This window comes from Varanus komodoensis, unplaced genomic scaffold, assembly GCF_004798865.1.
Source record: "Varanus komodoensis strain SLA01 unplaced genomic scaffold, ASM479886v1 scaffold20_1, whole genome shotgun sequence".
Taxonomy (NCBI): Eukaryota; Metazoa; Chordata; class Lepidosauria; order Squamata; family Varanidae; genus Varanus; species Varanus komodoensis.
The window spans coordinates 4,814,240-4,842,205 of record NW_025335587.1 but is presented as its reverse complement, the minus strand read 5'-3'; the positions used below and the strand labels follow the sequence as shown (position 1 = coordinate 4,842,205).

The window sequence follows — 27,966 nt, the reverse complement described above, 5'->3', positions numbered from 1 at the left end:
GTGGGAGGGAAAGTGGCCGCCGGCTCGTGAGCTGCGGCGCGGCTGGCGCAGCTGCCTCCTCGAGTTCTCTCAGGCCTCCCCAGCTCGCCGAGGACACGGGGTCTGAGAGGAAGCCTGGCGCTGGCCGGCCTTCTCGCGCGGAAGGTCCGGGGCCGCCGAGGCCCGTGACTAAGTCGACCAGCCGGCGCTAGATAAGTTTGCCCCAGGGATGAGGTTAGTGGTGCCACCTCGGTGGACACTGCGGCAGGGCACTCTTTCGTTGCACTGGTTGCACCGGTTCTTCCAGCTAACGCCATACATCGGGGAGGGCGCCAAGTTGGGAAGGCTGCGGTATCAGGCTCACTCCTGGAAGGCAGCACTTGTAGCGTGTCCTCTCATGCTAGCCTCATGTCGACTCTCTGAAGTAAGTGAAGGCAAGAAAATGGTGGGGCTATGAACACGCAAGGAGCTTCATGGTTGAGCGGACCTGACTGTTCCTGATCTCCCTGTACTTTGAATTGCACAGTCTCAGTTTTAGCTATGCTAAAACCAAAATTTAGGGTAGCTTGGCCTCTGGCCTACTAAGACAGGACAGAGACGAGTGCAAGCCCAGAATGATAAGCAAAGGTGTGAGCCTGCCCCTCCAAGCTTTCTTGTTACTGATCTGTTACATGATGACACCCCAGACTAGTCACCTATAGTTTAGTTAAAAGGTAGTTTCCTGTCATTTCACAGATGTAGATAAGGACATAGGAAGCTGCCTGAGAGAGAATCAGATCCTTGGGTTGTCTAGGGCAGTCATGTCTGCATCATCTGGAAGCAGTTCTTGGAAGTTTTAGGTAGGAGTCTTTCCCAGATTTACCTGGAAATGCCAGGTGTTGAATCTAAAATATATGCAACTTTTATATAACTGATATAACTGTCTTTGTTGATAGCTGGTAGTCTATCCCTTTCAGAATATTCCTGTTATATCTGTATTCTTGGATCTGCTCTGTTGAATATAAACATTTGAGGGTGCAGTCATTTGCATGTCTAGACAGAAAAAAATCCTACAATTCCTAGTATGCCCCAACCACCATGTAGGACTTACTTTTTCAAATTGCATCCTTAACTGTACACATAGTTTAGCTAGACTCATCAATTAATTAAAAGCAACCCCACCCAAGAATATTTTTCCAAATCACGTTTTCTTCATATTTGAACAATACTGATCACTGGGCTGTTTCACGCTGGCTTCCAGCTTAGTTACAGTACTGAAACAATCTTACTTCCTCTGATTGACAGGAGAGGGACAGTGCAACTCTGTTGCTATTGCTCTTTCTTTGGTCAGCAGACTACTGGATTGGCTCCATGGGTTTGCATTGGAGGCACTGACTGAGGTTGGACAAGTTGTGCCACCAGCGGCACCCTGTTACACATGCAACCTTATCTTGAGGGTTCCTGGGCTTATTGCAAGTTCTGGATGAAGTTTCATCCCCTCTGAATGAACAGGTCAGTGGGTACTCCTAGATCCATCTCATTTTCAGAGACCCATGTGGCATAGTTCCTGGGAGTGCCTTCTATCAACTTTGACTAGTACACCATCTATATGGACAGGGATAGCTTAGGCACAGTAGTACATATTCTAATAACCTCAAGATTGAATTGCTTTAAAATGTTCTATGTGGGGCTGTCATCCAGCTTGGTTCAGAAGCTGCAGCTAGTTCAGAATACAACTGCTCAGGCTTTGTCAAGGCCTGTCCCTTTTCAGCATGTAAAATCTTTGCAGAGGGAACAGCACTGATTACTTATTTGCTCCCAATGTCAATTTAAAGTTTTGTGGTTTTTACATAAAACTTTAAACAGCTTGGGACCAGGATATATGAAACAGTGCCTTTTCCTTTATCAACCCTTGACCATCACTGAGATTAGTGTATGATGGGTTCCTGGAGTCCCACATTGGCCTGTGATGTATATAGAGGCCATTCATAGCAGAGGATTTACTGTAGTATCTCTTTCGCTGCAGAATTCCTTGCCATTTGATGTCAAGCAAGCATTAACTTTTGTTTGTGTGTGTTTAAAAAAGTGCATAGGCTTTTCCTGAATTACCAGTCATAATTTTATTTTCTCTGGATTTTAAGCATTATTTATATTTTCCCTTCCTCTATTGCTCATTGTTTTAGAATCTATTTTAGATATAATGTGCTTTATAAGAGTTGTAAATAAATAAATAAATAAATGTATAGCTTTTATACATGCTTGTCATGGATTTCTTAAAAGAATTCTAGAATTATCTTTTTGGGCTATAGAGATACCTACTTACTTGCTTCACAGAACTACAACTCCCAGGACTCCTTTGGAAATTGCTGTTAAATCAGTTTAATTGTATAGCATGAATATACTCTCCTAATAAGGGGAGTTTGATTACATGGCATTAGGAGGCAGGCAGGGCAGGTGAGTTAAGCAGTTTTCAGTCATTGATCTGTGGATGGATTCCTATCAGTCCTTGATGAAGAACCCAGGTCATTCTCCTGTGTCCTTTGTTCTGCAGCTCTATAATGAGCTTGTTTCACTACTTCCTAGTGCTGTACCTAAGCAACTCTGCATAAAGGTAAGGGAGCATGAAAGTCAGGTTTTTGCCTTCTGCAGCTGCAAAATGGTATCTAAAAATGCACATTAGGAATAGACTTGGATTAGGAACTAAAAATCTAATGTACATGTATTTTAAAAAATTAGCATGAGAATTCATTAATATATTAAATTTATATTTTATTTAATGCATAGATTAAATAATATATAAAAACTTGGGAAACTTGTTTCAGAATAGTTAATAATAGTTAGCTTCAGTTTAATTAACATTGAGCAACACTGTTATGAAGGGTAGGAGGAAAGGGGATAGAAGCAAATGAAGATAAGACATGAAGCTTCATCTGAGGCAGAGGTGAAGCCTAACGTTCTTGCACCTAATCCTGGCCATGTGCTTATTTAGAAATATGTTTCTGTTGATTTCAGTAGAGCTTGCTTCTAAGCAAGGACAGCATCAGTAAGGCACTAAAAATAAATTCTGTGTTTGTGTATGGTAGGTACAAACAATCTAAGTCCAGCAGTTTTGAACTGAATGGCATGGGATTGTGTTTTGTAGATAATGGATAGTGAAGATGTCTGGCTATCTCTCAAGCCCAGTGAACCATTGCCATCTCAGTGTTGTGGCAGTGGCTGCAAACCCTGCATCTATGACATATATCAGAAGGAGCTGGAGAAATGGGAAGAGGCGAAAGCTAAAAAAGACAGAAGCCTCCTGAACAGGAAGAAGCAGCAAGTAGAAATCTTTAAATTGTTTAACTAGCACTGTTTCATCCTGACCTTAACCATTTTCTTAAAAGAAAAACTTGGAAGTAAATCCCATTCAATTCAATGAAGTCTGTTTCTAAGCACATTTCCTTAGCGGTGATGCCTGTGTTGTATTTGTTTATATAACAGATTTTTGGCAGCTGTTACAAAGCTGAAGTAAAAAGTGGAAAGCAACATGTCGTAAGCAAGCATGCACAGAGTAATAAGAGAAAATGCTTTCCATAACTCAGTGTATAAGAGTGTTACAGAAAGTAACAGCAAACTTCAGCAAAATTATTTTGTATTTTGCTGGTTCTTTCAAAAATACCTTTTTGTCACTTATATCTTTATTTAGCAGCTTCTCATAAATTTGCTTGATTCATAAAGTTTATGACTTAGAATGCCTCCTGCCTCAGTAGACTGTAAAGAGACTTAAAAAATCTGGTAACAGAGGGATCAGATGTCCCATGCCTTGATTTTTTAAAATAATTTTAAGTTGCTGCCATGTTTGCATCCCAATAACACTGGTTAAGTATTTTTATTAAAAGATTTAAGTGCAGGAAATTACTAATTCACATCAGGGAATCGCCTTTCAACCATTCCTCATATTGAAGAACAGATTTCTTAGTTTTCATTTTCTCCCACCTTGCATTCTTGGGTTTGTAATATTCTGTCAGATCACTCAAGCACTCAAGAATTGGAGGGCAAGCACACACCTCTTAATTATACAGGATTGCCTACCTCAGAAGGGATGCTGAGGACTGCAGCTGCAGTGCCATACACAGTTACTGTGACCCAAGCCCCAGGCATGTTAACTCTCCATGCCTACTGTTGTGTTCAGCTGCAAGCTTAAACAGGTTTACTAAGGACTGAGTCTTTTGAAGGTAATGGACTTACTTTTGAGTAAACTTGCACTGGATTGTGTGAATTTCTAATTCTAGAAGAAAATTTGAGAAAAATAGGGGAAATGAAGGTGGCAAAATAAGTGCTTTTTATTTTGAAAGAGGCTGAGGCATAAGCTAGGAAGTTAGTTCTTTTGGCCCTTGATGTGGCAGGGTGGCGATACGGTGGGGTACATATACAAAGGTACTTTTTTGATTATTCATTTACTCTGAAACGGAAGTTCTGGGACTAAAAACATGTTTAAGAACCCCACCACAGTTTGCACCCCTTGAAGAAGGTAAGATAGTGTTGGCACCTTTTGGTGATGGAAAAGGAATCTATGTTTTCAAAAGCTGCATAACAGTCCAAAAGTAAACATTTTCCACCACTGCATCTTCCTGTTGCAAGAAGCTTCACCAGTGTAATTCTTTCTGTCATGGGGCTATTGAAAACACAGAGCTCTGCCCAGAGATAAGATGGAATAGGGAAACAAAATTGCTTTCAAAAGAGATAGCAAAGTAAGGAGGAAGAAAGGTAGAACAGTTAGAAAATTGCCTCCTATCTTGCATTCCATTATCTTTTGTGATGTATTTGGGTACTTAAAATGAGTTTTTACTGCTTTCAAGTGGATAGACCTTTAGGTTTTTTTTCATCCTCCAAAGCCCTATCAGCAAATGGTTTGTAAAAGCAATAATTATACAAATACAAACAGTTTCTTGATTTAACCAAGATTCCACAAAGAACTTACTGAATGCATTTGGGCTTTAAAACCTTTTGGTGGGGAAGGAGGTGGCGTATCATGTTCCACCCATGCTGAATTCACTCACATGTTGTAAATAAATAAATAAATGGGGAGCATTGTTTAAAATACTAATTATTTATTGTTGCTCTTGCAGAGTAGTAATTCAGAGCTAACTCCAGAAACATTTACAGCTTTCATCATAAGCTCTGTGAATCAGCTGACAGAGGACTCCTACCAGTATACATTTGAATTGCCTGGAAATAGCAGCCTGGGGTTGAGTTTAGGGCAACACATTGTGCTAAGGTAGTGTACAAAGTCTCTAGTTAAACAGGCCACAGTATGTGATTTAATTTGCCATTTTTGTTGATTTACAAAGACTTCATGCCAAGTAAATCATAATTTCTGCTTTCAAACCAATTCTGCTGAAAGAACTCGTGAGCTCATTGAGGTAACTCACCTTGTTAATATTATGGTATATGCTACCCTATTGTTACTTTTTCCTCTGATTTTAGTTGTGTTGGAGGAAGAATTAGAAATGGGTAAGAAAGCCAATTTACACAAAGGAAAAAAATGAAAAAAATCTATGTCACATGGACAATATATTAACTTTTCTTTCTACCTTTAGGCAGTTAAACATATTGGAATACAGAGCCAATGCTCTAATAATTTAGATATTTATTGCCTTTGTATTCCACACTTCCTCAAAAGAACTTGGAAGAAACATAAAAACATATCCTCTCTATAGCTATATCCAAGGATATTTAACTCTTGCATGACTCACACCACTCAAGTTGCATGACATAACATGCCATGACATAGCAACAAGCATAACAGCAAATAATATGCATGCCATATTCAAAATGATGGCCATCACACACAACAGTGCACTGTGGCTTAAATAAACCATGATGGGCTGTGGTGGCATGCCCAACCTAGTTACTGATTATCTAAATGTCATCTGAGCCATTATCTAAATGTCATCTGAGTATAGTCGAATGAAGTTTCTTTGACCTGCAGAGTGAGAGACAGGGCAGAGGTCCAGGCTAATGCATCATGCTAAATAAACATGGAGAGAAGATCTATAGTTTGTTTAGCCACTCATGTTTGCAGCAGAAATGACTGGACAACATCAACATGCTGCTCATCAAAAATAAGTTACATTTTCCCATTCAATTCTCACATTTCCCACAGCATCCTTGTGGATAATAGAATGGATCGAATGGAATGGAATTGTTAACTTTTTTGCAACTGATATATAGTAAAAGCTAGATGATACAGTCTTTCTAAAGACTTGGTTCCAACAGCCCATTATGGGTTAATCCTTGGGGTACCATAGCATTATGAACAAGCCAAAGGATATGTACAGACTGTTCCCTCCTCAAATATATCCCACCACCCAGGTTTAGATGATGTGACAAGCTACTGCAAACCTCAGCTGGGGCTTGCATGTTCATGATGACAGCTGGCAGACACCACAATTTTGCACAAGTAAATTATTCCATGATGGCCTGTGTTGTGTGAACAAACCCACTGTCTGGCTTTTGAGATTATTTTGGTTAAGTTAGTATCAATAAATTGGGTGATTGTTCATACCACGATGGCAAAAGCTTTGGGTTAAACATACAATCCTGTGGTCCTTAGACATTGTGTAAGGGCCATAGGATAGTTTGGATTCCTAGCTGAGAGGTCAGCCTTTGAAACTGAATATAGGGCTGCCCCTCTGCAGCTGGCATGGAAAAAAGGCAGTCTGCTCTGTAAGGTCAGGAAAGTGACATCAGAACGAGAAAAGAGGGTGTTTCAGGGGGAGGGGGAGAAACTGGAGAACCCAGTATGTAAGGTATCATGAAGCCACTCCACCTTTCTTCCCTTCTTCTTCAAAATACCCGAAGTAGACAGTTGAAAATGGCCATGTATTACAGGAAGAATGGGAGGCAACTATCACCTCTACCTCTGTTCCTACTCTGCATTGGAGGAATGGAAGCCTCTGAGTTTGGAAGTTCATCTTGATAAGATTGTGCCCTAAATCACTATTTATAGTATGGTAAATTAAGTACAGCCATTCAGTGATGTCTCTGACACAGTGTTTCTTTACCCATATTTTGGAAAAAGAAGTAGGGATGTAGCCAAAAAAATGGCAATAGATATCAGCTAAGAGCTTAGAATATGAATTATGTAAAGCTTTCGGGATCTTCTCAGCCATCTGCTTGTCTGACATCACATAATTTAACCACCATAATCTAGCATAAACCAAACCAACTAAAACCGAATAGATTGAACAGTTCCATGTTACCAAGAAGCATTTCATCTAACTATTTTCAGAATACCTATGGAGAATTATAAAATGGAAGTGGTGTTTAATGGCTTAGTTTGCACATCATGGTAAAATTCCTGGGTGGTTTAACCCAGGAATTACCAAAGATAAAGCAGTGCATATTGCACACTTGTCATTTCTGCTTTAAGTTGACAACCTAGGAACATGGTTTACCTGAGTCGCTTTGTGAACTCAGAACTCTGGGTTGTTTATGGACTAAACAGTCTGCAATTAATTCAATAGATGCCTGTTGTGTTGTGTTTTTGAACTAACTCTGGGTTGTTTTAACAGATAAACCAGTTTCCAGATTTGCACATCTTGAAGTAACCCAGAAACGGTGTTCCTGGATTCCTAATTTAAAAACAAACATCAAGCATGTGGCTTGCATACTCCACTCATTCCTTCAGTTTCTGGTTTAAATAACTCAGGAATTGCAACCATGATGTGCTATAACTGAGAAAATAAAAGCTTAATAAAGCCTTCAAGAACTTTGATGGTAAAACTTTGGTTGTTATGTTCTATCCATTTATTCATGATTAAGTTCAGGAATAATCCCATTGACTTGTGAGGAACATAAATGAGACAAATCTAATTTGTAGGATAAATTTTAAAATTCTTTCTACATCCAGTTGGGAGTACTTTCAAATTCAGGACTTCAGGCATGGGGTTTTGTTGTTATTTCCATGTATTATTTTTTTATTTTTGAACAACTGCAAAGACTCAAGACAAAATCTCTTTTCTGCCCCAAACCGTTTATCATCCTCTCCTGCCACAGCTTCTCCAGTATTTCCCTTACTTTGTGAGCAGCATATCACACAAAATAGCTAGGCTGGCTCTGTAGCTCATCTGGCCCCAGGAAAGAGAAGGATTGTTAAGGAGGGTGGTATAGCTGTGTGCAGGAGAGAAATCTAAGGTTATTTTAGTGCCTTGGATCTCTGTGATTTCACTGCAAAATGGGAGGGAATTTGTCTGGCTTGGCAAAGGACAGCCCATGGGGAAGGAGGAAGGATACCTGCAGTGCTTTTCAGGCACAGCCTTTGCTGAGAGAGCAGTACTCTGCTGATAAGAATTGTCAGGGATTCAAATCATTCCCCCCCCCCCACCCCTTTTTCCCCTCTCTCGCTCTTGCTCTTTTTTTCTTCCTCAGAGGACTAGTGAATGGTTTGGAGGTTCAGAGAGCCTACACTCCAATTACTCCTGTGAATACTGAAGGGTACTTTGAAGTTTTAATAAAGGTAAATAGCTGTCTTTGTTCTATAGATTAACAGCTTGACGTAGGAACTGTGTCATCATCTATGCCAGCTGAGTGCTTAGCTTTGTACTTTAATAACTAAAGGCCTGCAGTCAAAGATTTGGCTTGTTAGTCCTAATCAATATATGAAATTCTACACACACGCATTCGCGCGCAATCCCTTTCCTAACACGAAGGCCTGGTCTGCACATGCAGCAGGATGAGCTGGTAGACATGGCATAACAGAAGTCATGATTGTACCACTTCAGAGAGAGCATATGCCTTTTAGGCTGTTCTTTGATGTTAAAGCAGAAACCCAACCCTGAAAATAAAGACTAGCACATGAGAATCTGACTATATGAAAGCTTTCTTTCAGATGTACTATTTAGCATATGTAGTGAGCTTTGGACATAGAGGAGCATTTTAAAAATGAGAATACCTTCCTGCAGTCTAAATTATCCTATTCCTCTTATATTCTTGGGACTCTATCACCACATTCCACTACATTGCAACAACACATGTAACTCAGTCCAGATATTACTGGCATTACCTTATGACCAAACTGAGAAAGCTGAGTTGCCCTTAGAGAAGGCTTTCTATGAAACCTACGGAGCTATAATATTCACGATTGCCTGGTGTGGTTCTTCCTTCCTTTCTTTTCTCCCTGCTCATTGATGTGGCTTTCTATATTTACTTCAGAGATAAGAATGGTGAATGATAAGCGATGAGGACCAGTATACTGCATATAAAGAGAGCTAGTGTGGTATTGTGGTTAAGGCTTTGGGACTGGAACTCAGGCAGTCTGGGTTCTAGTTTCCACTCAACCATGGAGGTCACTGGATGACTTTGGACCAGTCACAGTCTCTCAGTCCAGCCTACCTCAGAGGGTTGTTGCTGCAAGGATAAGATTGAGAGGAGGAGGAGAATTATGTAAGCTATCTTGAGTTTATTGCAAGGAAGAAAGGCAGGATAGAAATACGAAATAAATAAATTATAAAGACAATTTTGTAAATTTTGGACAACAGAGGGCCATCTTGCCTGGCAGAACCTGTGTGCGCATAAAAGTAACCTGTTACTCTTTCAACAGGCAGATGGACCTACTACACAGGCAGCAATTCTGGTAAAGGAGTGGAAGTCATTTCATGCAGTTTTAGGATCCATATCAATCAGTCTGTAAAGCATTTCTGTAGAGTTAATTGATTTTGTAGCCTTTGAGTACTTAGGTTGAAAAAGAATGTTGGCTACACTTTAATTTAAGGATTGACTCAAATTCTGACCCTAGGAATATCAAATTCAAGGATATCTTTTAAATCTGTATTTACATCTCCCAGTGGAAGACATAGTTCTCTGTAACTAAAACCTCTACCACTAGATCTAGCCAGGTCACAGAGAACAATAATTTTGCCCTTTGCTCACCTTCAGGAGTGCTTTACTGAGTTTTATCACTGATTGTGTGATAGTTTGAGCAAGGATTATACTCCTTTTGAGGTGTGTATAGCTTTTATAAGACACTTGTGGGTGGATCATGTCATCATTATTATGGCAATTGGAAGGGGGAAATGCTACATTTGAGCTGTATTAATATGTTACCTTTATAGGGTGACTGTGAACTTCCATATATGCTTGCTTATTACACACAAGTTTTGCATTTCAATAATAGTAGTAATGATTGTAATAACACCTTCCCTTTATATAGAACCTTTCATCCCAAAGGGAACTATAGTTATTCTCCAGCAGTAACAAAAGAGATGGAACACCCATTGCAAAGCACCCATTTGTATAACTTGCTTTGTAGATTGTAGTGTATTTCTCACTATTCAGGCAATTTTTGGAAGTACCGTATTATTATTATTACTATGCAATCCAAGTGCTGTTCAGACACCCCTGTGTCCCATGATTACAGCACTGAATTTGTGATACTACAGTTAAGTGCAAGTGAGTGGCGATTTTCTGTGCTTAACCCTCCCTTTGAGTGATTCTATAATGTTATGGTGTTTTTGGTATAAAACTTGCCATAGAGGTTTTCCCTCCAGGAGTTTCTTCTTTTACAAGAATTCATTATAAACCAGTTTGTATAAACCATTTCTCTATTAGAAAGAGAACTCTATACAATCAGTTCTAAATGCATTGTCTCTCCTTTGTAACCAATATTCCACTGCATGGGAAACATAGTAACTCAGGTGTGATTCTCTACACCCTTAATTTATTATTAGCATATGCCTCCTCTAATTGTGGCTAGAGTTGCCAACCTTAATGTAATGGTGTTTCTATATCTTTACCAACATTCAAACAAGCAGCTGCAAGATCTCTTGGCATCAAGATATATGCTTAATTTCTATGTAAAATGCATCAGGTCATTTTGGGTCCTGAAAATACTATGTTTGTTCATCTTTAGGATGCTATAAAATTCTTAGCTGGTTTTGCTGCAGCAGCTTGACATAGCTGCTGTGACAAATCCTTCATCATGGTAGAATATGCCTCAGAACAAAGGATATACTCAAGCATCTGTAGGTACCAAAATTTGCATTACTCCTTGATCAGTTTGTATTCCCAACCTCTCTATGGGCACTCCACCCTCCAGAGAAATACTGTAATTTGTGAGGTTTTCTTTGCATTTGACCTCCTTACAAAGAGTCAATATAAAACTATTCTCCTCTGCCCCCACCTGCAAACTTATTTGGTGTGTTACTCTTAATGTTTCATTTTATTTTGAAGTTCTTGGCCATTTCTGATCTTACCTCACCTCTCCCTGGTTCTTGAATCAGCTCACTGACTTGGAAACTAGAATGTATTCAATTCTTCTGCCTAACCTGAGGTTGGTCTCACTCCCATGTTAGACTACTTGGTTACATTTTAACATTTTCACAAAGAACAAGGGGAAATGAACCTATCTTCCAGAGACAGTGGACCTATTCTTCATGGGATTCCTATGATCCTTGGCTAATATTATTAAGTATGTGGGTAGTGCAATAAAGACCCATCAAACTAGTGTGGTGCAGTGGTTAAGATTGTGGGAGTGGGACTCAGATGATCTGGTTCTAGTTCCCATTCAGCCATGGAGCTTACTGGAGGACTTTAGTCCAGTCACAGACTCTCAGTCCAACCTATCTCCAAGGAGGGTTGTTGTAAAGACAAGATGGAGAAGAGAAGAATTATGTAAGCCACTCTGAGTTTCTTGGAAGGAAGGAAGGAAGGAAGGAAGGAAGGAAGGAAGGAAGGAAATATAATAAACAGTAAAAATGTCATGCTGCTTAGTCTACTTGACAAGGTTAGAGATGGAGATTCCTGTTTGTAACAGCTGCCTTTCTAGAACTTGGCAATCTTAGCTATAGCTATCCCACTTCATTCCTACTTCATACAAAAGCTTTTAACAATCACCTTTATTGAAGACGTTTGTGCACTTTTGTTGTGATCTGGTGTATATTTTTTTCAAATTATTTTTTGAAATATACAGATGTTTCTCCATCCTAGCTGTATGAATGTGAGCTGTTGATTTTAAATACAAGTCTTCTCTGCTAAAGTATTTATTTATGTATTTAATTAATTCTTCTTTACAAGTGTTATGAAACTGGACGAATGTCACAGTATGTAAAAACCTGGAAAGAAGGAGACAAAGTGTTTTGGAGAGGACCATTTGGAGGCTTTCCTTACACAGCAAACCAGGTAAGACCTATAGTAGATTGTGAGTAGCCAAGGGAATGGTCTTCTCTTTTTAGGGAGAAGGAAAGATCTTTAGGCAGATTTCCTGTTATAAGCTGTTGGATTAAACTTCTAGAGTTTTGAAAAGGTTCTATATACAGTGCAATTTATTAAATGAAGGTGAAAATACAGCAGGTGATCAAAAATACCAATCAGTATAACCCTTCTCAGGATTTGGTAAATGAGGCTGCAGCCCTATGGATTCTTATCTGGAAGTAAGCCCCATTGAACCCAGTGAGATTTCCTTCTGAGTAGAGATACAGAGCACTGTGCTGTTAGTGTTTGAAGCTCAGCATCTGTCATCACAGTATGTAATTCTCTCCATTCTTGAACCAGGACCATCGTCCTTCTGTGACTTTGGAGTTTTAATTGGAATGTAGTTTTTTTTCAGTCCCAGCTTACAACAGGTCTGGGGAAAACTATGGTTCTCCAGACAGTGTTGGACTTCTGCTCCCTTTATCACTGATCACTGATCATACTGATGGGTGTTGATGGGAACTGGAGTCAGACATCTAGAGGGCTACAGCTTCCTCACCCCGTTCCTACAAATGTTGAGGATGTATCTTTATCTCACAGTTCCTGAAAGTGGAATAGTACAAAGTCAAGTAGTATTTGTATCAAGACTCCCAAGAATGGATTTTCACATCTAAACAGTTTTAAAGTGTACTAAAATACAGTGCTTACATTTGCAAGATTTAAATGAAGGCTTACATCCAATACTGACATAAAATATTCTTTACAAAGAAATATGTGTGTCAGAGTAGATTTTCAGTTCCTGCGCTGCTGCTGACATTGACTAGGGTAATGACCCAGTTTGCATGATCAGAACAAGCCATGGTGGCCTTTTGTGAGCCGCAGTGGATGCCAGGCACAGTTTGCATAATCACTGCCTGGCTGCTGGTCGTTGTATTATTCAGACTCATGCAGCATACTTTGTAGGAGGGATAAACAGTCCTTAAACAAGCCACAGGCTATTGTAAGGTTATTTTAGAGTAGTTTAATTGTCTAACAAGCCATGCTGCCTGGGTTCAGCTGACACAACAAGGAATAACTGGGGAGTGATTATGCAAATTGTACCTGGAACATGCTGTAGCTCACAATATATCATTGTGATGTGTTTGCATCTTGCAAATGAATCCAACGAGGGAGAAACTGCAGAGGGAAATTAATGCAAGTCATGTAATGGGTTGGATGCAATAATGCATTTTGTTAATTTGCTGATTTTATTTATGATTGCAATGATTTATGTTCTACTGATTTTATTTATGTTCTTGATTATTTATGTTATACTGATTTTATTGTGTTCTCTGTATTATGACTTTCCCCTGATAGAAACATTGTTCAGTATATTTTTGTTTGTAGAATAAAGTAATTCAACCCCTTGATTGAATTAACAAGAATCATCATAGGTTATTTGACTGAAAATAAAGATGTATTATTAAACTGTAGCAATACATTCAGCATAGAGGGCCTTCTTGGAAATATAACTTGAATGACGGCCACAACTAACTTAATATATTTCATATGCATAGATTATATGTAATATCCATGTATATGGGCAAGTTTCATGCATCAAACTCATAGGTGAACTGGGGATGTGCTTTCTAAAGAACTGTGAATTGTTGACAGATGTGTTGAACAGAAGATACTGTTTTCCTGTATCCCAAGTGTTAATATGCTGGGATAAAAACTGCCACTTTATTGGACTGGCCACCAAAAGCTGAATGTAACTTCTCCAGAGCAGGAGCATGGCTACTGGATTGCCTAGGCATTCAGTTTGACTTACTTCTTGACAGACTGATTAGTATTGCACTGTAAATCTGCAAATAAGTAAAAATGGTTTTGAAGCAAGAAGTTTACTTTCTTTGTTTTTAAAGGAAATTAAGTACTTACTTTACACTAGTTCATCTTGCAACCTGGCCTCGCATCCATTTGTTGCACCATCTAAATATTCCACAATTTCTTTTTAAAAAAAACCTGTAGAGGGAATCTTGAAAATACTCCCATGCTGGGAAAACAGTCATGATATTTCGTGAGTTGAGTATGAGAATATAGGAACCTTCACACGGCACAGTGTAGTTGTCTTCTTAGTGCTGTTCCTTTCTGCTTCCCTCAGCTTTCACCCATCCCCACTTCTACAAAAGTAAAGCAGCAAACAAAAATAAAATTCCCATAATTAATTGTTCAATACACAGTCTAATAGTTACTGTTAAAATCATTACTGTTACTGTTAAATAAAATCATTTATTTTTATCAAGTGAAGACAAAATGCCTATGTTTTCTAGGCAGAATATTCATATTCAGGTTTGAGAAAGGGTGAGATTGGGGGCTTTTTTCATTCACATTGAAAAGCTCCATTTAAAGGCCACATTTGCACATCCTAGTAAACCATAATTTACTATAGTGCAAACAAACTGTAGTGCATGTTGGACTTCTGTGCTCCTCTGCTCCCCTCTTCTCCTCCAGTCTGGCCACAGGGAGGATATTTTTCTAAAAGGTAGAAGCATTTTTTCTGCTTTCAATTTTGTCTGAATCAAAAACTGTGGTTAATATGAACAATTTCTTTATCAATAACACTTGTTCCTAAGGCAAAGGTTTCTATATCACAGAGAGGTGATCCCATGTTTTAAATTAGCAATCCACATCCCCTGGTTCAGAAATGAAACACCACCTCTTTTGCACTAGTGAAATTCCTAGCCTAACTGCACAGCATTGTTGCAGATTACAGGCTGAAAATGTCTTTGAAAGCACATTGAGGCAGTCTTATTTTGATTATTTTATTTTTTATTTTTGATACAGGAAGGATGGCATAAAACAGAACAGCAAAGTATATAGCAAAAGGGAAGAGTAGGTATGTGTTGAGTTAGTGTGAAAGAGAAAATCTTTTGAACATCAGCACCATTGCCCTGGTGCCATACATCTTCCATGCCAGCCTGTTTGAAAAAACGTGGTTGGTGTCAACTGCTTCACAGGCGTCTTTGAACCAGTTGCTCTGCTTCCATGTACTCAAGCAGTGGTGCAAGTGGATGTTCAGTTGGCTTGAGGCCATGGTATAATGCAATCAAACAATCTGCTGTAGGCCCTACAGGAACGTCTGGTTGTCAAGGTGGATATTGAGGTGGATGCAGGCCAGGTTGTTGAGACAGCGGAAGTACTGGCTCTGTTGGAGAGGGAGAGAGGGAGGGATACTGCTGCAGAACTCTGTAAGCTTACAGGTGGCATGAAGAGTGTGCTTGTTGGCCATGCACAGATGTTTTCAAGGCTTTTGCCAACATTTGGATATCTGTCTACCTTTCGAGGGTGACAGTTTCTTCCCTCATTGTCTGATGAAGGTTTATGGCCTCCTTGTCTTCATGCACATATTTCCCTAAAGAACAGATACTGTTAGCTTTGGTCTGAGTTGACCAGATGCAGACTAAATGTTTACTGGCTCTTCCATTTTTCTATTCATTCAGTTCCTTGTAAAACCTATATATATTTCCCCCCAGTGCTTCTCTTGTAAGCTGTACCAGGCATTGTAGGGGAGGATAGATTTGGGCCCTATTTTCTAGGAGAAATAAGCAAGCAATGAAGGGAAGACTTCAAAACCAGGGCAGAGGTTGCACACTAGATCTTCCTGATGGACTGGGTGTGAAGAAGGGTCCAAGGACTGCCGAAGTTACTTCAGTTTCAAAAAAGAACGACTTCTTCAGGATCCTTTCAGAAACTTTGATGTAGGGGTCTTGCAGGCAGAGCCAATAGAAACAAAACTAACCTTGGCAGAATTGTAGGCTCCTTTAAAGTTGCTGGGCAGATTACACGCAAGAAAAAGAAAGGCTTGCTTACAGGTGGAGCGGCGAAGTTACATCAGATGGTGAGAGGAGAATGCTGACGAAGGAGGGAGGACAGGGACTGCAGCAAAATGGTCTATTGCTAGGCAGAGTTTGACAAGTGAGATCACTCACAAGGAACAACACGATTTTAGGTTTCTCTTATCAAGTGACTCCATGACCATTTTTAACCACTCATGATGAAATCATCCTGCTTTGGGTCTGAAAAACGCATTATGCCACCATGAGTATGAACTACCTAAAAAAAGACATGAGTTATAAAGGTGATTTGTTTGAGAAAAAGAAACCATGCTGCAGAAAACACTCTAGGTTTGGGTGACATGACAACCTACCGTGGCTGATCACCCATGCTGAGTTGTCATGTTAGTTGAGTCAGACCAGTATTTCCTAAAGAAAACAGAGAATCTATCTTTTAAGATGGGTCTTGCTATCTACAGTTGTACAAAGTTCTTGTATTATATTGTGATTATCTAACATCTGCTACCCAACTAAGCATAAATTTTCAGTTGATTAAAAGTTTTCACTCAGTTGATGTAGGAGAAAGTGATGCAGGAACACATCCTGCATAAAAGTGAAAAAGGTCTTATAATTGCCTTCCATGTTTCAAAATTGAAGATTTCCCTCTTCAGAAGCCACAGAAAAAAATGCACATATATCATTCTGGTTATTTGATATAACTCCAGATCTAACACATCTAGATGTAAATATAAGCATGCATAATTATTATTGCATTTTGTTACTCCAAAGCATATGGAAACAACTAAAAACAAGGCAAAATTATCAGCTAATATTCAGCTATACTCCTGAATTGAGGGCGATGAAGCAGGTTGGGAGACGGCTAGAGCGTAGGTGGAGGAAATCACATGATGAATCTGACCAAATACACTTGAGAGCCCACTATCGGGCCTATGCTGTGGCAGTGATGGTGGCGAAAAAGAGATTTTTTTCCGCTTCCATTGCCTCCTCACAATGCCGTCCGGCAGAGCTTTTTCGAGTGGTGCAGGGCCTGGTTTGTCCAGGTCCGAAAGAAGACCTGGTTCCACCCTCAAAGGCCCGCTGTGACGACTTTGCCAGGCATTTCAGGGAGAAAATTGCTCAGATTCGTCACGAGCTGGATTCCACTATTGATTCAAAGGTTTTAAGGGAGTAGCCAATGCCACCATCTGGTCCAGAATTATTGGATGAATTTCAGTTATTGCGGCCCAATGATGTGGACAAGGTGCTTGGACGAGTACGTCCCACCACTTGCCTATTGGACCCTTGCCCGTCTTGTTTAATAAATAATTCCAAGCACGGGATTGGGACCTGGATCTTGGAAGTGATTAACGCTTCTCTGAGGGAGGGTCGGGTGCCTGCCCCTTTAAAGGAGGTGGTAGTCCGACCGGTCCTGAAGAAGGCGTCACTGGATCCAGAGATGGCCACTAATTATAGACCAGTGGCCAACATCCCGTTTCTGGGCAAGGTGTTAGAGCGAGTGGTGGCGGGACAACTCCAAGCACTCTTGGATGAAACTGATTATCTGGACCCATTTCAGTCCGGCTTCAGACCCGGGTATGGTACTGAATCTGCCTTGGTCGCCCTGTACGATGACCTGTGCAGGGAGAAAGACAGGGGGAGTGCGTCCCTGTTGGTTCTTCTGGACCTCTGAGCGGCTTTCGATACCATCGACCATGGTATCCTTCTGGATAGACTTGCGGGATTGGGGGTCGGAGGCACTGCTTTGCAGTGGTTCTGCTCCTATCTCAATGGCCGGTTCCAGAAGGTGGTGTTGGGGGACTGTGGCTCTGCGCCATGGCAGTTATGCCATGGAGTACCACAGGGGTCCATTTTGTCCCCGTTACTGTTCAACATCTACATGAAACCGCTGGGAGAGGTCATCAGGAGGTGTGGGCTGCGGAACCATCAGTACGCTGATGATACCCAGCTCTGCCTCTCGTTTTCCACCAATCCAGGTGAGGCAGTGGCTGCGCTGAACCGGTGCCTGGCCGAGGTAATGGGCTGGATGAGGGCCAATAAACTGAAGCTCAATCCAGACAAGACGGAGGTCCTGTTGGTTGGTGGTTCGGGCTTCGGAGAGGGTGAACTGAACCTTGTTCTGAATGGGGTTGCACTCCCTCCTAGGGACAAGGTCCACAGCTTGGGAGTGCTCCTCGACCCGGAGCTTTCACTAGAAGCTCAGGTGACAGCAGCGGCGAGGAGCGCTTTCCTCCAGCTTCGGCTGATTCACCAGCTGCGCCCCTATCTGGCGTACGACTGCCTCGCGACAGTGACACATGCACTGGTGACTTCCCGTCTTGACTTCTGTAACGCGCTCTACATGGGGCTACCCTCGAAGACGGTCCGGATACTTCAATTGGTTCAAAATAGATCTGCCAGGCTGCTAACGGGGACTGGGCGTTATGTTCACATGACTTCAGTCCTTCGTCAGCTTCACTGGCTTCCCATTGAAGTCCGGGCCCAATTCAAGGTGTTGGTGATGACCTATAAAGCCCTAAACGGCTTGGGTCCTGGTTACCTGAAGGAGCGCTTGCATCCATATATGCCCAGCCGCCCCTTGAGATCGGCGGGGGAGGCCCTTCTCCGGGAACACTCCGTGAAAGAAATTAGGAGGGTGGGTACTCGGAGGAGGGCTTTCTCTGCGGTGGCGCCTAAGTTATGGAACGCGCTCCCCAGAGAGGTCCGCCTGGCGCCGTCGTTATTTGTTTTTCGGCGCCAGGCAAAGACCTTTTTATTCAGGCGGCATTTTAACTGTTAATATTATTGGATTTTATCTGGCCAGGGCGGCTTATTTTATACTGTATTTTTGTATTTTTAATTTAATGTTTATATTTTTGATTTATAATTATTTTAACTTATTGTTGTAAGCCGCCCCGAGGCTTCGGCGAACGGGGTGGCATAAAAATGTTTTAATAAATAAATAAATAAAATATTGCTTAAATTGTTTTTTTTCATTGTCAAGGTTAACATTCATATTAAAATCAACTACAGTACTATCCTATACATTGTTGAAGTCAACATAAGCATGAAACAAGAAAAAATACAAAGGTTCATTTTGTGTGTGTGTGCTTTTGTTCACTTAGCCACAGTACATATTGGGTTAAAAATATAGTTACTAATTTGTATTTATTTCTTTATTGACTTATTATCCACTGAATCATCCCAAAGGCCCTCTAAGCAGATTACAATCCATAAAACATATAATAACAATAAAAACTATAATTAAAAATACAATATACAGAAACAATAAAACAAAACTGCACAGCTAAGGGCACATTAATTTAAAACCATATCAACAACTTAAAATTATCCAAATAAAATCAATTATTAAAATGCCCAGAGAATAGAACTACTTTTGCCTGACTCTGAAAATATTCTAATGAAGGCACCAGGCGAACTGCTTCTGGGAGGTTATTCCACAAGGGGGGTGCAACTACTGAGAAGGCACCTCTTCTTTTAGCCATCCTCCTTACCTGCTTAGAGGGTGGCTCTTTCAGAAGGGCCTCCAGAATGGAACTTAGGGGCCCGGTAGGTAAGTGTGAGACCAGGTGGTTCTTCAGGTACCCTGGTCCCAAGATGTTTTTGGCTTTATATGTTAAAACCAGCACCTTGAATTGAGCCTGGAGCTCAACTGATAATCAGTGAAGATGATAAAGTATTGGTGTCACATGGACATGTGGTCCTTGTACCAGCAGCTGTGCCACCCTTTTCTTTACCAGTTGAAGTTTCCGAACCCTCTTCAAGGGCAGCCCCAAGATAGAGTACATTACAGTAGTCCAGTTGAGAGGTTAGCAGAGCATGGGTGACTGTGGCTAGGCTCTGACTGTCCAGGTAGGGCTGTAGTTGATAAATCCATTGCAGGTGAAAAAAGACAATCCTGGCCACCAAGTCCGCCTGAGATTCAAGTGATAGAGGAGCACCCCCAAGCTATGAACCCTATCCTTCAGGGAGAGTGCAACCCCACCCAGGACTGGTAGAATGCCCACCCTTTGGGCAGATGGACTGTCCACCAACAGCACCTATGTCTTATCTGACTTGAGCTTCATTTTGTTGGCTCGCATCCAGTCCACTATCAAGCTCAGGCAACAATTCAGAACAGAAACTGCCTCACCTGAGTTAGATGAAAAGGAAATGTAAAGCTAGGTGTCATCAGCTAAGTGTCATCAGCCCCCACCTCCAAATAAGTTCTCCCAGCGTTTTCATGTATATGTTGAACAGCATGGGGAACAGTAGAGAGCCCTGAGGAACCCCATAGTGTAATCACCATGGGGCAGAACAACTGTCCCCCAGGATCACCATCTGGACACAGTTGGCCAGGTAGGAATGGAACCACTGTAGAACAGTGCCACCAACTCCCAACACATCCAGGCTGTCCCGAAGGACACCATGGTCAATGGTTTTGAAAGCTGCTGAAAGGTCCAGGAGAACCAACAAGGTCACACTCCCCCTTGTCCCTCTCCTGGCAAAGGTCATCCCACAGGGCGACCAAGGCAGTCTGTTCCAGATCCCAGCCTTAAACTTGATTGAAATGGACCAAGATATCCATTTCATCCAAGAGTGCCTGAAGCTGCTCAGCCACTCAGCAAGGATCAAGTGAGCAGATGTTGGCATGAACAGAACCAAGCACCTTGTCCACATCCTTAAGCCACAATAATTGAAACTCTTCCATCAAAGTCAGACAAGATGGTGCTCTCAATGGGACTGAAACAACGGAGTCCAAATCATGGCATATCTGAATGATTTTGTCTTCCAAGTGGTCAGCAAATTCATCACAGTGAATCACTGAGGATTCAGTAATCTCACTAAATGTTCCAGTGTGCAGGAGACCCCAAACCACTCAGAAAAGTTCAACTGGATAGCATTGTGAAGATGTGATAGAAGTGACAAAATATTGATATTTTGCCAGTTATTGCCATAAAATAGGCCCTATACTGCACTAGCTCTTTCAGCTTAATGTATGTAATTGATTAAGAAGAAAAGTCAGTCCTTGAGTTATGCAGAGGCCAAGCTGTTAAAGTATTTATATGTTAAAAATTGTAAACTAGTGTGATAGATTCAGTGTATTGCTGTTTTCCATTTACTAAAACACATTTGCTATTCTGCTTAATTTTTTTTCTCTTTTTTCCTTTTTTTTTTTTAGTATGGAGAACTGTTCATGCTTGCTTCTGGTACTGGTCTAGCACCAATGCTTCCCATCATTCAGTATATAACAGGAAACGAGGATGATGAAACATTTGTAACCCTAGTGGGCTGCTTCAAGACTTTTGAAAATATTTACATGAAATCTCTTCTTCAAGAACAGGCCCGATTCTGGAACATAAGAACATTTTATGTACTAAGTCAGGTAATATTCTAATAGGGAATTTTATGTGTTCATCCCTCCTTTTTGTGGCACTGTAACAAAAAATCTATTATTAGGACTTGTTAGTATGAACTTAGTGTGAACTTTCATATTATGTGCAATGGCTCTAACTTGACAAGCATCATCAAAATTGTAGCTTAGGGGCATAGCTCAGTGGCACAACATATGTTTTATGTACAGATGGTCACGGATTCAATATCCTGCATCTCCAATCAGGATTGGAAAGTAGCCCTGTCTGGAAACCTGGAAAGCTGCTGCAAGTCTGTGACAGCAACCCTGCTTTTGATGTGACCCGTAGTCTCACTCAGTATAAGGCAGTTTCCTGTTATTCCCTTGCCAGGAGAAATGCTGATGAGCAAACCAGTGAATGGGTTTGTGCAACACAATAAGCCATGGTGGCTTTTAATTCATGATGTGATGCTTCTGGATTCAAACAACTCGACAAGCCACCCCGCCTTATAAGCAACTATGACCTATTGTGTTGTATGATCCCAGTCAGTGGGTAAATGTCCATTTTGCAGAGTTTGTTGTCTGAGTTTGTCTACTGCAAGCTAGATTCCATATGATGTGGTGCATAAAGAGCCTGCCTACAAGGAATCAACAAATCCTGAAGATATCTATCTTAATGCAAATGCTAAGGGTACAAGTCTGTTCACTGCTTTTTCTGCAGACTTGAAGTCAGGTTTGGCAGAAAGAAAGGACTGCCTACTGCCCAATGTTCAACTTAAGCAAGCACAAAAGCGGCTTGCTCATGTAGTTTTGGAAAGCACAGGGACAGCTCAGAATCTTATTTGATGACAAAGCCACATCACAGGGTCAGAGTCAGCACTAGCTTCTGGGGTCAAGGAACCAAAAATACATCTTCTTCTTGGGAGCCATTTGATTTCACTGCTTTTGTCTGAGGATATGGTTTTGTATCATGTTTACTCTAACACATTTAATCTCTACCCCACCATGTCTACCTATGGACATATAAAATTATGCATACCCTACACCATGAATAGACTGTTTGTCAATTCTGACTACTCATTCAGTGATCACAGAACTTGCTTTTTACTTTTGAAGTGAGCTTCCCAAATGATTGTTTGACAGAGATACCAAGATGAGCAAGTTGATACTGTGATCTGATAGTCTTGAGGCAGAATTAAACTTTAAGAATTAAACCCACAGAACTTCTAATTTTCTTGTATAAATGTGTGTTCTGCACATTTACATCTATTCATGGAGAATTAGCCAAGAAAACAGAACTTTCTCTCTAGTTTCTCCACCACTGCTCTAAAATAAAGTATGAGACCTCAGGCCTCTGGGCCAAACCCAGTTTTCCTGAGGTCCCAAATCTGGTGCTCCAGACTCTTTCAGACAACCACACTCTGCTTGTCTCCCAACACATGTTGGTGGTTTACTGGCTTTTACAATTTTTTCTGTTCTAAAAGTTTGTAATGTCTAAGTCTTAACAGCTAACTATGCTAAAATATCTGGTATTTTTTGGACCCACTCATTTTTGTCTTCAGCCCCACCCACCACTAAAGTATGGCCCCTGACAGCTTTTCTGAAATGGATGTGAGTTCTCCATTTGTAAGAGGTTTGATAAACTCAATCTAAAAGGAGTTAAAAACATTGGCCTCACTCCAGCTATAGCTGTTTGTGACTCATTTTAGTGGGCTTTGGCCATTTAGTTTTTGTGGCACAAAGAATTACATTCATGTGGTATCCTAAAGCATCCTTTCTTTTTAAAAAATCCACTTTAAATCAAATAATTGAGTGATGGATGAATATGAGTGTATTCCTCATAATAAAATTTGAGTTGAAGTCTTCACAGGCATCAGATCTTGACCCTTGATAAATTTAGTATATTAGACCCTTGAGAGCACATGCGCACGCACACAAATGTTTTGCCATTGTCTTATGCCTTTTGTCTTTTCAGGAACGTTCACTTGAAAATCTGCCATGGAGCTTTCAAGGGAATACACACATTGGTCGAATAAATGAAAACATGATTAGGAGCATGATGGACACATGTAGGAAGCAGCCTTTTGTGTTGATTTGTGGCTCAGTGACATTTAGTGAAGATATGGAAAGACACTTGAAGGCCATTGGTCTTGGAGAAGAGTCATATTTTGTATTTTAAAGTTTTTTTAATGAATAATATCTTTGTTACAAGTAATTCATATTTGATCAGGCTGAATTTTGAAACATACTCTGTTATGATAATCCATCCAAATTTGTAGATTCTAAGTACTGTGAGTTTTCTGAAGAATAGCATAAAATTACAGAGACCACAAGTAATGATGTCAGTCTAATGCCAATTGCAGAAAGTTATCCTTGACATAATTCACTATCCTCTGAGGAGATAGTCATCCAAGTCACCAGGTTGGCACTTGGTATTATAATTGGTTCTCTGGGATTTCCAGTAGGTAATACCAGTCAGGGCTGACCCACAACATTTTTATATGTGAAGCAACTGAACTGTATGCCCCAAAAGATGCACTCCAGAACAGGATTTCTTGCCATGTCATAGATAAACATAAGCCAAATCCTCTGGAGTGTAGCTTTACATAGAGTTGTGTTCTACTAACATTCTCAGTAACATAGTGCAAGATCCTTCAGTACATGCTGTGGATTTCCCATGATTGCAGTACTCCCCCTAAAAATATTGTTGCTTGCAGTAGCCTTGACACCAGCCTTCCAACACTAGAATTTTAAACAATAGCCATAGCCTTCATGGTGGGAAGCTTGTTTCTTCTTCAGAGCCTTGTCCTCTGTGGTGGCACCCTCATTTTTGTTTCAAGCCATATTTAAGTATTCTTGTGTCAGACTACCAAAAATAAGAAATGATACTTGACAGCATTTGAAAAAACAAAGGAACAAGTCATTTTGTTTCTAAGCTTTTAATCCATATGAGAACTCAACAGTACTTGTTTGGTTTTTTTCCAGTACAATAGAATCTCAGTTTCTTTTTTCATGATGTCTAGGATTCTCACATAAGTAGCTTTGGGACTGCATAAGATTTGGAAGCCATATATTAATTGCACCTAATTGAGTATCAGATCCTTTTAACCACTGTGTGATTTCTTACATTGAAATTATATTTCAGTCATAAAGGTATAAGAAAATTCTGACTCTTGTTGGATGTTATTTTTAACAATGCAGTAACTGTTATTGTTGTTATTATTATTATTATAGCATTTCTATGTTACAGCTAAATAAAGCTGTAAAGAAAAAAGAACAAAGCTGCATTTTATGTGTATAGCTTAGGTTTCTGAAGTCATAATGGCTGCTACAATGGTTGATCAAGTGTGTTTTAAATGACGACACAATCCAGAAAAAGACTAGCATTACTAAATCCCATTGAGAGCTACCATATAGAATTTAGACTTTAGCTGAATTGTGGCCAGTATCCATTTGCCACCGTTCAAATTCAGATAGTAGAATGTGCAGTGCAGTAAAGGATAGAAAAAACCTTGATTTTATAACATAAGACCTACATTTAATCTATTTCAGGAGGAGGAGTATTGATCTATAGACCAAGAAAATCTGAAACTTTAGTCCGATACAATTATTACCTAAAATGGAAAGCAACATTGAATCTGGTTTTGTTACAGAAGCTCCATGAGCTTTTTTTCTCAGCATAAAACAAGCAAATCTGTAAAACTTTGTTCACATGGTTTGAATTCCCATTTCCGGCATGTGGCTTTTTCACAGAAAAGCTAGACCAGTCGTCTGCCTCAGTACAATGCAACTTCATGTCCATGGGTGTAGATCACTATATGAAACTATGGATGCTTCCACACAAGGCTGTCATCCTGCAGGTATCCCTAGTGCTGAATTTTACAACCACATTTGTAACCCTCCTGCATTTTTCCACCACTGCTTCCCTTTTTCTTACAAGAAAAGACTGTTAAAGAGGGCATAATACTTTTTGATTTGCTCTCCATTCAAAAACTCTCTATAGTTTAGTCTGGAAAGTATTTGTAGTCAAATATTTAAGCTAGTCAAAGCTATTCATATTAAAAATCATGACAAAACTACACAGTGCTGAGAAATGTAGCATACTTCTGTTATGATTTAAAATGTATCAGTAATATGTGAAAATTTCATACTATATAACTCAATTTATCTAAGTAGCCTCAGAAGCCTGGGTAATAAAGCAGCAGGGTGTGATTTCAACAGGGTTACATTGATGTATTTTTTTAAAATTTAATATAATTAAAACATTTCTACCCCATCCTTTGTCAGAACAGCTTACAAAAAATTATATAAAATACAATTAAAACATTCAATAATAACATTCAATAATAACAACTCAAAACATCCACTAGTAACAACTCAGAAATAACAATGATAACAATTCAAAACTAAAGAGAAAAAGAAGGGAAAATGTGACTGTATAAAATTATTAATTTATTAAAATTATACATTCAATTATTAAAATGATGGGTAAATAAAAAGTTCTTTTCCTGGTGCCGGAAAGAATATAGTTGGTGCCAGGCAGACCCCTCTGGGGAGCATGTTCCATAGTCTGGGCACCACTGCAGAGAAAGCCCTCCTCTGAGCAGATACCCTCTGTACCTCCTTCAAAGAGGGCTCCCAGAGCAAGGCCTCCCCTGCCAATCTTAAGGGGCGTGAGGGCACGCAGGGAAAGATGTTCCTTCAGGTATCCTGGTCCCAAGCTGTTTTGGGCTTTATAGGTTAGTGCCAACACCTTGAATTGGGCTCGGACTTCAATTGGCAGCCAGTGTAGCTGGTAGAGGACTGGCATTATATGAGACTAATGGCTGGCCCCCGTCAGTAACCTGGCAGCTCTATTTTGTACCAATTGAAGTACCCAAACCATTTTCAAGGGCTGCCCCACATAGAGTGCGTTACCATAATCCAACCAGGAGGTTACCAGCACGTGTGTCAACGTTGCTAGGCAGTGCTTATCCAGGTACGGACGCAGCTGTTTGATCAGCTGAAGGAAGGTGCTCCTTGCCACCACCATCACCTGGGCCTCCAGGGACAGCTCTGGGTCAAGGAGCACTCCTAGGCTGTGGACCCTGTCCTTTAAAGGGACTGCAACTCCGTCCAGGACAGGACCAAAATCACTTACCTGAAAACCCGAACCACCCACCAAAAGGACCTCCGTAGACACAAAAGAGAGGAAAATTAAAACTGAATTACTAGTATCTGAAGGTATATTGAATATGTAGAAGAACATACTGAGGTGGACTTACATATATAGCTTATCCTACCAGGGAAAAATATATTTCAGATTAGGACATTATTAATGTGAAAGTGGCTGAGGGGAAATAATTAAATCTTTTCACTTACAGCAATTGAACCTACAACGGGGACTCCCCCCCAAAAGGAATTAATTTATAAAAATTGTGTATTCATTTTTGCATATTCAAACTTCAGTCACCATTAAAGTACTCTCCATTTGATGCAATACACCTACTGAGACTTTTTTCCACTGCTCAAAACAGGTTTTGAACTCAATTTTGATGCCTTTTAATGCTTCTGCCATTTTTTGTTTCACCTTTTCCACATTGGCAAAACATTCCCCTTTGAGGACTTTTTTCATCGGGGGAAACAAACAAACAGTCACTTGGGGTGAGATTGGGTGAATATGGAGGGTGGGCCCCAAGGGTCATGCCATTTTTGGTAAAAAAACTGCTGAACACTCAGCTGAACAATATTTCACCATTGCACATTGTGTAAATCAGCCATCACAAAATAAGCAAAGGCATTGAAAGAATCTCAACCCCCCCAAAAAAAAACCCTCACTGAAGCTGAGTGGAGCCTCTTACAACAACCCACTGATGCAGGTGGTTTCCTAGAACACTCACCTAGTGGGAGAAGCCTGCACTACAAGGGGTCAGCCCTCCAGAAGACACTTCCTGGTTGTTGTTGTTCTTTTTGTCCCCCACTCGTATTCTAATCTGCCCTCCTTCCATGGTTGAGTTTTGATAACATTTAAAAAGATGGACGATCCACTCACAGGTGTCTGTCATTTTGCCTAGTTAGGCTTTGACACAGCCTACATTCTTTTTTCCTGCATAAATTTTGAGAGAATTCTCTTGATATGCCTGGTAGAGGCATCGTACAACAACTTTAGTTCCTGGATTTTTTTTTTAAACTTTGCTCATATTCATATTGGGTTTGCTCATATAGTCATCACTGACTGATGATACATATTTGTAGACTACTTTGTGTGGGCACAAAAAGAGGCAACCCTTTTAGGAAGACAGCAAGAATTGGCTTTAAGAGAAAAGTCTGAAGTCCCAAAGGGTCTATAACTAGTCATAGCAATTGTACACAGAAAAGGCACTCTATGTGAGCCATAGCCAGACAATTGGCTCTTATATGGTGAGCTGAAAAGAGAAGAAACAGTATGTTTCAAGGATGCTAGTGAGGTTCATGGCAAGGTGGGACAAGAACTCAGAAATTTAATTCTCACTCCAGCACTCTAAGCATTAGGCTACACTGGCTCTCATGGTCAAGAAGAGAAGTCATGAAAAAGCTGTAGCACCAGAGGGATAGCAGAAGCCAGGAAGACTCTAGCAATTTCCCTCTAATAGGCATACACTAATTCCTTGAATTACCATCCTCTTTAAATTAGTTTTGCTCTTTGCTCTTCCCAGA

The 27,966-nt window shown here is 40.3% G+C and overlaps 1 protein-coding gene across 11 annotated transcripts; it reads left to right on the top strand.

Moving 5' to 3' along the window:
• The first annotated feature begins 6 nt into the window (after positions 1–6).
• On the top strand, positions 7–24,458 carry LOC123023485 (NADH-cytochrome b5 reductase-like). 11 transcript variants are annotated; one of them, XM_044430291.1, is made up of 8 exons: positions 7–213; positions 1,313–1,470; positions 3,101–3,277; positions 5,067–5,215; positions 8,371–8,458; positions 12,013–12,117; positions 21,121–21,324; positions 23,267–24,458. In XM_044430291.1, the coding sequence occupies exons 3-8, from the start codon at positions 3,104–3,106 to the stop codon at positions 23,468–23,470; spliced, it is 924 nt and encodes a 307-aa protein (XP_044286226.1). In that variant the 5' UTR covers positions 7–213; positions 1,313–1,470; positions 3,101–3,103; the 3' UTR covers positions 23,471–24,458. The 11 variants fall into 11 exon arrangements, with proteins under 11 accessions (XP_044286226.1, XP_044286227.1, XP_044286223.1 ...); XM_044430292.1 differs by having other exon boundaries at positions 1,310–1,470; XM_044430288.1 differs by having other exon boundaries at positions 1,264–1,470.
• The last annotated feature ends 3,508 nt before the right edge of the window (positions 24,459–27,966 follow it).